Here is a 12,725-nt window from a genome sequence, read left to right as displayed (position 1 = left end):
AATGAGGCCTGGCCAGTGCTAACGACCTGCATAGAGTGAAAAGCCAGACTGTATCATTTATTGATTTAAGGACTGGAGGAGTGACAGGTGAAAAGACAAGGGCTACTCACGTTGAATTTTATGATATCATATATCAGGTAGCGTGGGACAGGCTGGCCGTTCACCTTGTCTATGATCATTTCCTGTGGAAACAAGGGGGAGAAAAGAACCAGAATTACAGATGTGGCGCATGCGCGCAATGCAACAGTTGTTTTATCCACATGAATCCTTAGCATCCTTATTGTGTGCATGTCGTAATAGGAGAACGCTTAGTGAAAATAGGCAAACATTCAATGGAAATAATAACACAACTACAAGCTCACAACGCGTCGCAATGCAATGCGTTTTGAGCTTGTAGCTATTTTCAGTGAAAATTAGGGGTGTGCCGATATATCGTCCCGCGATATATCGCGATACGTTTTCGTGACGATATGTATCGTTTTGAGAGAAAGAAATATCTTCTTTTTTTTTTTAAACAATAATAATAATCAGGCATGCAAACAGCCCCGATGTGAAAAGGGTGACAACATGTTTTTTTTCGGGTCAGGTGTCTATTGCCCTATTTGGATTCAAAACGGCTATTGTAGCTGAAAAGCTACTAGCTGAAAAGCTACAAGTTCGCATATCTGAATAATGCAAAAACAGAATTATTTGTTTGCATTTGCTTTTTTTCTCCCCCATATATTTTTCATAATAAAAAAAGTGCGTATCGTATCGAAATCGTATCGAAGTTGTGAGCCAAATATCGTATCGTATCGTTTGGTTTTAGTGTATCGGCACACCCCTCGTGAAAATGTTTGGTGTCGAGTGAAAAAGGGAGGGGACCAATTATAGACCCCTTGGGGACTCTGTTCAACAAAGTAAATAGGGTATAAGTACTCTGTTCAACAAAGTAAATAGGGTATAAGTACTCTGTTCAACAAAGTAAATAGGGTATAAGTCGTTAAGTGTACCAAATGTTTACACCCTCATTCAGAAGAACCAGTAATTTTCGCTGAAAGTGAGGGAGAAAGAGGAAGCGTTGAGCAGAGAACGGCGTAGTTGGAAGACTGATTGGTGTGAAATGAGAGAGCAACAAGTGAAGAAAGGGCAACAAATGTGAGTCCTCTGAGAGAGGGGTGGATAAAAAGGCATGCCACCCGGAGCACAGCGTCAACATATTAATTGGGAGAAAAATCCTTAAATCTGCTGTGGAACCACATCATGGTGTACTGAAATCCTCCTCCCCTGGCACCCTCCCCAGCCTGCCCACCCCACGAGTGGTTACGTGTGATGGGAACTGGCAGTGGGTCGGCAGGGGATGATTAAGTCTCAGAGGGCTGTGTCTTCAGAGAGGGAGGAAGCCTGCGGCACCAAGGATAGGGGAGGAGTGAGTGTGTATGAGGGGGGTTGCTAGGGAAGGAGGACAGGACGCAGAAATAGAACTATGCATGCATTATTCAAGACTGTCGAGTTCAGATGCAGGTACACATCGGTTGGTTTTCATATAACTATTATGCAACCATGCTGTGTGTGTGTGTGTGTGTGTGTGTGTGTGTGGGTGGGTGGGTGCCAGAGACGGTCTTGTAAATAATGGTACAGTAGAGTATCAAACTGTCATCAACAGGAGAGTCTTGTGTAACCTGTCGCTAACATTTAGAGGAGGAATGAATGACGCCATTATGGGACTCTACTTCACTTCCTTGTCTTGTATTAAATATTTACACCCCTCAATGTCAGAGATTCACTGCTAGCTGTGGGCAGGTGATCACTTTTGCCCCCGAGTGCTTTTAGTTGCACACTGAAGCCGTTGAGCATCAAAGAGAGCTTGCATAATACTACTCAGCCAAAAGAAAAGAAAAAAGCATCCTGTGGGCAGGAATATCTAAACTTCCAAACTAGGGGTGCCGTTTTTAAAACGTAATGAATACTTAAATCTATCGAATTTAGATACAAGTTACACAACATACAAAAAACAGAAGCAACAGATTAACCAACATTAACCCTGGTGTGGAAAAAAAAAGCAAAAGTAGGAGATCTACAAGCTCACAATGCATATAGTGATGCAACGTGATGCAATGCAAATCAGCTATTTTCACTATTTGTCATACAATAAAGTATATAGGGCTTAAGTGGTTAACGGTGAATTCAATCAACACGAAGCAAATACTGTGAAATCACCGTAGATACCGATTCTCTAGTTTTAGAGAAGCCATAATTGGCCTGCCGTCTACAAACAAAGACAAGGACGTTTCTGTGGGGCTGAAGATGAAAGAGATCAGCGAGCCCAGCTTGCCCTCTGCAAGGCTCACAGTGAACAGCCAAGCGAAGGCTCTCTCTGTGAAACACACAGGGCCAGAAGCATCAACAGACAAACAACCGTGATTCAAACAGCCCTTGCGGCAGCACAAGCACACATCTGCACGGCTCCTTCAAAGGCACACTAATGTGCCATTATGTGGCATGCCTGAGCGAGGAAAACGACATTTCACCATATCAGCGACCATTTAGCCCGAGAGGGAGAAGCCTTGTCTATTTTGCATAAAGCGAGTGGAGTGGGGGGAGGAGAAGAAGAAGATGAAAAATGAGCTTGATAATGATGACAGATAACACACCTCTCATCACATCTCCAGCACAACACTAGGAAAACTGTACATGAACCAGGGCCAGACATCTCAAATCAAATCAAGGCCAGAGGACATAAACACAAGCCATAATGGCACCCAATTTTCCTCGCGTGTTTCTTGTTAGGAGAGTGTGATAACAACTCATGTCTTGTGCACCTGCTGCTGTGGAGAACTGGGACCTGGGTGACCTACACCACACTAAGGGTGCCAAGAAAAGCCCAGTGCCAATACTGGAGGGTGAGGAGGATAACTCACACTGTGCTCCCGCCTCCCGGAGAGCCTCAGCAATAGGGCTGTCATGATCCTGAAATTTTACTTGATGATTAATTGTCAATCAAATAATTGTGATTAAATCAAAAACTGCACAGGATATAACATAACTTAAATATATAAAGAAATGACATAAATAATGTACTATGGCCAAGACGGGCCCTATATTTAATAATAATAATACCTGGGATTTATATCGCTTTTTTCTAAGTAATCATAGACGCTTTACTTGTGTGTGGGGGGGCCAGGGGAGGGGAGAGAAAAAAATAGAACTTTATTCGAAGAAAAATTAGATAAGAATTAAAAGCAACTAGAAAAAGTGCTCATTGTGGGCCAGCAATGTTGATGGAATATGAAGAATCGGACAGATCCATCTTGATCACATGACTATAGAGATAATGTGTACCGATTTGCTGTATCCCTTTTTTTTGGGGCCTCCTGGTGGCACTATAATAGGGCAATGTCAAAAGGGTGGCATTTGTTCCTCAACGTAGTGCGAATAAGTTTCACCGCAATCGGACGCGGCATTCATGATTTGAGGCATTTTGTTCAAAAAGGGCCTTTAGATGTCAATCTTAGCCAATCCGGATGGAATATGAAAAGTCAAACAGATCCGTCTTGATCACATGACTAGAGATCATGTGTACCGATTTGCGTGAAATTTTGATAAAAATCTGAACAAGTAATATTTAAAAAAATGTTTTACATAAGGTGGCACTATAAAAGGCAGACGTGAAAAATGCAGAGCAAAGGTTTTTCCTTGGCCTCTAGGGGGTGCGCATACAAAGATTTACGCAGATCGGTCAAAAAATATTTGTTTTGCAAAAATGGACCTCCTGGTGGCACTATAAAAGGCCGATCTTAAAGATTCGGGGCAGAGTTTCTGCTCTAGCATCCAGGGAGTGTGCATGCATAGTTTCACTGCGAGCGGCCCAGCGGTGCCGGGGATTAGCTGCTCACAGACAGACGGACGGACACACACACACACGGCCGGACAAGGTGCAAAACAGTCTGCCACGCCTACGGCCTGGCGGAAACAATAAAACACTACAAATAGCACGAGTTGAAATCAAAGTCAACTCTGAAAGGCGATGATTATAATTGTATACTTTCGATTCTTTTCTAAAATAGCTGATTTACAAGCTCACATGTTGCATCGCAGCATGTTGAGCTTGTAGATCTGCTATCTTCTATTTTTTTATAAAGAAAAAATGTATGAATTCATACAGATGAATGGAATTATGAAAATATTATTGTGATTAGCTCAAATAACTACGATTAGGCAATAATGTAATAATTGTGATAGGCCTACTCAACGCCAAGTGCAAAAATGCACTGCAGAGTGGAATGTTTTATTTATGTTGTTAGAGCGTTGTTATGTGTTTATGCTGATGTGCATTTGTATTGCATTGTTTTCGTCTACCTCGAGCACACAGACCAAGACAAATTCCACTGTTTCATTGATGGTAATAAATTATTGAATCTTGAATTGTAGTGGGGAAAACAAGATAGAAGCATCCGATTCTAGAATAGTTTGTTATTGTGCGTTTTCTAGGACAAGGGTTCGCAATCTTTTCCATGCCAAGGACCCCCAAATAGCCATTTCCTTTGGATGCAGCCCCTTTACTGTGAAATGGCTTTAAAAAAATAAACTAGTGAAAACATTTTTACAATAATGACAAACAGGGTTTCCAGGTCGAAAGTAGTTAAATTGGCATAACAATCTCATGAATTATATTCTATTGTATTGCATTGTCGGACACAGGCATACACTTTTCCTGTCAGTCCTTTATTCAACAGGCTCTACTGCCAGTCTGCCACAGACTCAAGTACATCCCAGAGGTTTGGCATGAAAGGGGGCGACAGACAATATCTGTCAGTCATCAGCATGGTGGAGCAGCAGGCCAGTGTCAGTAAGAGGGGGGCATCATAGTTCAGTAAAGCTAGGACTGAGCACGTGGGACTTTTAGGAAGGTCACACAGAAGGCAGCATGTCGCAGCACATTAGAGATGTCTGAGCAAGCAGAACTAGAAAGGACAACGGTCTAAAAACAGTGTGGCTCCCATGTGGACCTCAGACCTCCTTTGGCCAGTCTAAAACGCAATACATGCTCCTTCAAACGTCCGAATTTTTTTGTGGAAAGGGAGGTGATATAACTACATTCTGACATCATTCAGAACTCCTGATTTTTTTGGACGCTCTTGCACCCCCAGATGTCCCGACTGGCCGAACTAGTTCGGAAAGCCTGTCCGAAACGGATCTTTTCCGACATCAGAAGGAGACATCGGAAGGAGCATGTATTGAAATCATACGTCTATGATTGCGAACGCGGAAGGAGGCGCGGCGAAGCCGCGCCTCCGACCAAGTGGAGCTTACTATGTAACTCTGCCTGGGTTGTGTCTCTGTATCTCTGTATCTCTGTGTGCATGTCTCTGTCTGTGTCTCTGTGTGCAGTGTGGCTCAAATCCTCAGCCCTGTGTGCAGCCAAGTAAATGTCCAATATAGACGTACCATACATCAAATGAAAGGTCTTTGAAAACTGAACACACCTGTCAAGGTTGCGTTTAAGCCCGCCCCTTCCCCCGGAAGCCACGCCCCGGAGAAGGCTCCTAAAAACTCCCCATTGAAACCCCATGTTAAATGAAAAGTGCCCGATTCGCTCCGAAACTTTTTCTACCCCCCCTAAGTGGGGGTCTACGAACAAATACTTCGGGTTCGGATTTTGGCTCCGCCCCCCGGAAGTGGGTGAAACAGGCACTTCAAACACTTTGTTGAATTGTTCAAAAACATTCAAAGTTTTTTTTGGGGGAATTTCTATTTTTCTAAGATGCTCCTTTTAACGCAGAATTCTTTTCTATTTTTTATATATTTCTTTATTGGTTATTTTTTTTTAGATGATTTCTTTTCATTATTATTTTATTTTTTTTGCGTTCGCTTCCCGCGTTCGCGCGTCTTACTTGTGTATGACTACAAAGTTGGACAAGGTTTCACACACACACACACACACACACACACACCTGCAGAGCCACATCGTGAAAAGTAATGAGAGAGCTCACCCCGTCCAGTAAAGTGTTGGCTAGGTGGACACGTGGATCTTTGCGAAATGGGAACTCCAGGTTAGCTATATGGAAGACTGCGTTGTCTCTTTCAATCATGTACACTTCATTCTTCCCGTGGATCAACATCATGTACCTGTTGAGAACAGAAACATTATGTACAGATAGTTAGAATCAACAACATTATATTCAGATTAATTTGTTTTAATGCTAACTCCCACTTGGCACGCAAATGTCTGATTGTCAAACAGATGCTGTGTTTACTGAAAAGAAGAGCAATTTACAATTACATTTTAGGCATTTCCAAGAGTCTTACAAAAGTGCAAAGAATCAAATGAGCAACGGTCACCCATCAATACCCATCGCTGAGCCAGGCACTTATCCAAATGCTCCAGTGGAGCTGTTCAGCAGCAAACAGAGGAAAATAAACTGTGATTGTACTGGGCAACTCAACTCCCAGGTGTGAATATGGTTAACTGTGTGAGTGTGAAGTAAAGCATTGCTGAAAAAGAGCATTTGTGTTCAGCGAAACTACCCGGAAAAATAAAGGTTTAATAAAGGCATTGAGGGCGATCTATGTCGCTATATTAGCGAGTCCTACAGGTTGGTCAGAGCGCCTGTTCAGCTGGGAGAAGAACTAGGCCAGTGTTTTCCACCGCTTGTTGTTGCTTATTGATCCCACATTACTGTCAAACTTAGAGGCAACAAAGAGGATTTTTCTTCTCTCTCTTAATCTATGATGCCATTCTGGTGCATCTTTATGGTAAATTAGCTGGACTGGAAGTGCAATTATTAACAAACAAACTAAAATGATTTATTCATGGATGTTGGGTATTATTTTCTTGTTTGGCGCGCATACAGCATTTATAATATACAGCTAATGTGGAAGGAGATGTATGTATGCAGAGTCAGCAGTGTCTCTCATACAGACAGTGTTAATACCACAGTTCCTAACTCCACAAGTCTCTTTCGGAATAATTAATAGGCTTCAGATACAGACTGAATAACTCACAGCCATATAAATTAAGAGTGACTTAGTGTGAATTATTCCGAGTTGTAAACTTTTTCACTACTAATTTGTGTTCCTATCATCAAGTTTTTTTCATTGTCTTGCAGTGCGATTGTAGAGACTGGTCTGCAGTAATGCAGAAGTAACTTCATCGTTAGATTATTATATCTTCAAATAACACACGTTCACCAGGGGCACAGTGATGTGTGTCCATGGCTAGGAAGATTGCCCAACTAATCCTTTGCAGGCATTTGCAGGTGATTTAGGACTATGAAATACGCCAGCACTACAGCTGGGGGGGGGGGGTATGTGTGTATATATTATATAAACCACTGGGTGCTGGTTTTTGGCAGATTAATTTACTTAAAAAAGATAAGGTTGGAGCTTAAAATTTGGGAGATGGAAGAACCAGAAAATAACTCCAAACGCCAAACTCCAAACAATAACGGTGCTCAGAAATGGCCGATTTATCAGCGAAAATGTATGTAAGAGTTAGCAATTCATCAGCTAAAGTATATCCTAAGCATTTAGCTGACTGTAATTACCTGCCATTATGAAATAGCTTTCAATAGCCATTAGGTGAATATGACCACACTTTTTCTTTATTATGCTTGATGGCTCGGTGAAGGAGCTGGTGGGGAACTAAGAATCAAACTGTACCCCCACACACCTCCATTGAATTACTGCTCCACTACACCATCACTCACAGTGGGAATAAGAGACTGGAAACATTCAAACCTCATTGAATAACAGAACATGTAATCAGCTGATGAAATCCAAACTCTGAGATGTGCTGAGAGTCCATTTGTGTGTGTGTGTGTGCGTGTGCGTGTGCGTTTTTTTTCCTTTCACTCCATCAGGAATTAGGCAGCAGTGAAATTGTATTCAGATTTACTGTGACAGCATCAAATGCCATTAAACTAATCAACTCAAATTGGAAATTAACTAACCTCATATAAACACGGCAACTGGAATAGAGAAACTGAATTGTTGAAAATCTGATTTAAATTACAACCCAAATGAAACCATCAGGGCTGAACAATTGTCATTAGGAAAATATTAGACCAATATTATATCTGCATACCATATTTAACTTGACTGTATATTCCAATATGGTCTAAAGCAAAATTGTGTTTGATAGTTATTGTAAAAAAGAAAAAAAAAGTCTATCCATGACAAAGGACTTTGATTTTCTTCTGCACACAGCGATTCTTTTTTGATCTGACTCTGGGTGGCATAGCAATTCAAATACTGCATCAATAAGCCAATGTTATTCTTGTTCAGTGATTACACTGCTATTCAGGCTGCAAATTGGATTATTTGAAACAAATGTAATATATAATCAGACAATTATCTTATATAAACTAATTTACATGCAACTTATGAATATGTATGTATGTATGTATGCATGCATGCATATATGCATATATATATATGCATATATATATATGCATATATATATATACACATATAATTTATATATATTCCAAAGGAAATCACACTTCCAGACAACAGTAAGCTAAAGAGCTCCAGTCCATTTTAAATTACAAGCTGTTAGCTTAGCAACAGTGCAACCGGTGACAGGATGAACAAAGAAATAACTGACAGAACCAGTGTGTGGAGCCATCCCACCAAATGCTTACCGTTTGGTTAACTGAAATCTGTGTTGGCAGGCAAAAACCCTAAGCAATTTCACAAGGGAGTGAGGGGGGAAAATCAAACAAAGAAAAAAAGTAAGGTCCCTAAAGATAAGCGGAAAAGGATAGGTCAACAACCTAGAAGAATTAGACACCGTTGTATTCTTTAATTGTCACTGTCTACTGAAAAGGAGTGTGTGATCTAAATGCCACACTCCTCACGTGAATATTTCCAAAGGCTCCATGATCACAAACAATCTGCGGTCCTCTGTGCTCACCTCTGATGTTGAGCCAAATTATGCAGAGAGGGCTGGCAAATACTCTCTCAAAATACCAAGTTGGCAAAGGAGGATGTTTCTGTTCCGTCTCTAAAAGGTCAAGTATCCTAATCAGTGCGCCTCAAAATGGAGGAAAATTATCCCGCCACTTTAAATTAGGGAATTCATGCAGTGCAAATAATGGGCACAAATCTTTCATGTCACACTGGCTACAAAATAACACACACGAGGTGGTAGGGATGTACAACTCTTTAGGAAAGTAAGTCTGCAGACAGAGATGGGTAAGAGATGAATGGCGTTCCCACTGACAAAAGCTATGCATTTGTCTTGTCATACCTGCTGTGACACAGCAACACCATTAACACATATGGAATAGATTAGATGCAATTAATTTGCCTTCGATGCCAGGTGGTATGGATGCAGAGCCCTGGAAGCCTGCCAGGAATGGGTTAGGGGGAGAATACTTCACCATCTGACAACAGACAGCCTGGAGATGGAAATATTTAAGGATAAGGATAGGATAAGGATAAGGACTTGACTCTTAAGCAGGCTTTCTATATAGTTGAAGGTTAAGCATTTCACTTGATGTATTGATCACCAGTTCAGCATTGCTTTTTAGGCATTTTTGCTACATTTCAGAGGTAAATTTGGAAGGCACTTACAGAGAGGTGGGGGGGGGGGCTGAGACATGCATCAGAGGTCTTCACCCAGTATCAAACTGGGGAAGCAGTTGATGCACAAACCAGGCATCTACTGATGCGTCATGATTTTTTTTTTTTATTTTTTTTTCATATCGTTTCCAGTATAAAATCATATTTTCTGCTGGCTTCATGAACAGGATATTTAAAAGTCCTGTGCACCACCCAAGCCCCTGATATCAAGTTGCATATTATTGAAATATTGCAAAAGGTTTTGTCAATAGGGTGGATCTCTGTGGTATGTGCCCCAGCTTCTTGGTTCATCACTGTGGATTTTACAGGGGAATTAACAATGTATGCCAGTCTCCCCAACTCCTATTTAGTCAGTTTTGAATAGACAACATTGGCCCTACACACACCCTCAAAGACAAACACAAATAAAGTTGTAATTCTATTATTAATGTATTGTTATTTGAGAGTAACACATTCACCCATCTCTGATAAAACACTTGTGATTCTTCTGAACTTATCTTCCAGGCATCAATGAGTAGCCCGACTGCAATCCCCCTGTAGTAGTAACGTTGCACAATTCACATGCACTCAGACAGCAATGTAATGAACAGCTTTTATATTTTTTTATGGAAACAGACATGTAATCTAATTGTCATTAGAGTGAGATAGTTGTCCAGCCATGCAGAGCAGCACTAACAGTAATATTAGCCGTCCACACCCTCTTCAGTTTGAAAGATCAATAGACAGCGTTGAGCTTGACCCTTCTTCAGCAGAAAACAATCGGTCCCAGTGATGACCGAAAAGAAATACAGTGTGCTAGCCCTGACTCCAGGGCAAAAGCTATAACAAACTAAGAAACTTTTCTTAGTTGTTCCTTATGTGATTTGACGTAGAATCAAATTCTGCTTGGGTCATTTTTTTTATTGCGCATAGTTAATGAGATCATTTGCATATTGGACACATTAGCTGAAATAATTATTTAATAAATACATGTATGGATAATGTGGCAGTAGGTTGACAGAGTAATATCTTTAGGGCACAAAATATTCACATTTGATCAAATATATATATTTATGTGAAATTAGGTTTTTAGGTGAGATTAGGAGACCAATTATGCAAACGAGGTAATTCTTTAAATGTATTGTTAATGTATGAATTATTCTTTAGATGAACAACATAGCAAAGTAGATATGGATGTTTTTGGCCTAAATATGGTATTCTGTGCAATACTTTGTGCAATATTAACTTGCATGTGCATCATTTTATTAACTAATTTGCATATGTATTTGTTTAATTGAAAAGCTAAACAAAAGAAACTAAAGATGGTACCCATTTCTTTGTGAGCTAATATTCACTGTGTGCTAGCTTAGATGCTTGACCCGTGTATTTAAGGGAAACACATTTTGCAGTGTAAGATTCTAGCATGTTTATTGTGGTTAATCGGTATATATTATGCATATGTAACAAAATGCACATTCAGACTTAAAGCAATCACATTCATGCAATGTTTTGTAAGTAAAGGTTACAGTCAGGCTAGCTCTGAATCATAGCCTAGAGCAGGGGTTCCCAAAGTTGGGGTCGCGGGAGACTGACGGTGGGGTCGCGAATTTATTTTGGGTCATAAAAAAAAATATATATATATATTTTAAATTCAACAGAAAAAAATGATTACAAATACTACATTTTACCATTTTAATACATTACAAATGCACACCGAACGTGCAAGTTTATGTGCATAAATGACCTCCAGGTTTAGGTGGGGTCGCGAGTCAATTTCCGCATTATTTTGGGGTTGCGGGCTGAAAAGTTTGGGAACCCATGGCCTAGAGTGGAGTTCCTCTCCCCTTAAGGCTATGGTACCGATGAGCCAATGGACCCGCACCACAGGCTACATAACCTGTAGTCAGTAGTAAAAATAAGAAATACACTTTCGCTACTCACCAAAACAAAGGCGGTTTTATGGAGTTGAAAGCCAACTCTACACTCTGAGCCCCCCCCCCCTCACGTCTAAAATACACTTTTTGGCCAAAATGTTAAATGATCCACCAAACGGAGAGACACTTCCTGGTTCAGAGATGTTTTTATGGAACAGCGACTCTAGCGTTGCAGAGCCAAATAACACCCAATGAGACGTTATCTCAAGGTGTAATGCGGTCCTCTGTGGCAGTAGTGAGTCGGTGCCGTGATGGCGCTGCCTAAGATTAAAGTAACAAAGAAGTAGTGTCTCCGTCCGGTGGATTATTTTACATTTTGGCCAAGAGGTATATTTTAGACATGAGGGGGGGGGGGGGGGGGCTCAGAGTGTTCCCACTTAGTAGAGTTGGCTTTCAACTCAATAAAACCGTCTTTGTTTTGGTGAGTAGCGAAAGTGTATTTCTTATTTTTACTCCTGACGACAGGTTATGTAGCCTGTGGTGCGGGTCCATTGGCTCATCGGTACCATAGTCTTAAGGGGAGAGGAACTCCACTCTAGGCTATGATTCAGAGCTACAGTCAGGCATACATGAGATCAACTGACTTTAAAGTATTCTGAATATAAACCCTGTCTGTCTGATGTATCTGGATCACTGCTGAGAACAAAATCACTGCCACTCTCTGATGAGGAAGAGGGTGTCTGGTGTTGCATCATCAGAGGATGTAGTATTTTTCTTTTTCTGTCAGTGCCTCTTTTTTGCTGGTTGAATCTTTTGTTTACTTCCTTGACTTTCTGAGCTCATCACCAGCTTCCTCACCACACTTTGATTTCTTGGGAGATTTTCTGCTCAGGCTTGGTTGAAACTGTGAACAGTTTAGGAAACACCAAACTGGGACAACAAGACCGTCATCTGTCTGTTGCCAGCCATTGTTCTCTGGTGCGGGAAAAACAATATCTTGCTGAAGACACCGTTTCCAGATGTATGCTTGTAAGTTAGATCTCTTCAGATGTTCTTGTGAGCTATATTTGTCAGGAAGAAGACCCAAACTTGACTTTACCCTCTGTCGCTCATACATTCTGATTCGCGTTTCCACGGTAGTCTTCCTCTTTTCCTGGGTACATTACTGTCCGCATGAAGATGAGCATGTTCTCAAGGTGTTGTAATGAGAACAATTCCCACTGAAGTAAGCAGGGTAGACTTCTTCACTGCCACCATTTTCTTGAAAGATTTAACCTTTCCAACTTTGTAGGGATACGAGGTTGT

The 12,725-nt window shown here is 40.9% G+C and overlaps 1 protein-coding gene across 1 annotated transcript in view; it reads right to left on the bottom strand.

The window, feature by feature from the left end:
* rngtt (RNA guanylyltransferase and 5'-phosphatase) overlaps positions 1-12,725 on the bottom strand; it is a 104,579-nt gene that overhangs the window by 66,672 nt on the left and 25,182 nt on the right. Inside the window, exons 9-10 of the mRNA XM_080453328.1 lie at positions 5,973-6,108; positions 111-182 (exon numbers count right to left, since the gene is read on the bottom strand). Of these exons, the coding sequence (XP_080309454.1) occupies positions 111-182; positions 5,973-6,108 (208 nt within the window). The remainder of the gene's footprint in view (positions 1-110; positions 183-5,972; positions 6,109-12,725) is intronic.

Source organism: Gymnoscopelus braueri (assembly GCF_963280865.1).
Source record: "Gymnoscopelus braueri genome assembly, chromosome: 16".
Taxonomy (NCBI): Eukaryota; Metazoa; Chordata; class Actinopteri; order Myctophiformes; family Myctophidae; genus Gymnoscopelus; species Gymnoscopelus braueri.
The sequence above is the reverse complement of the archived record's forward strand: the minus strand, read 5'-3'. Positions and strand labels throughout refer to the sequence as shown.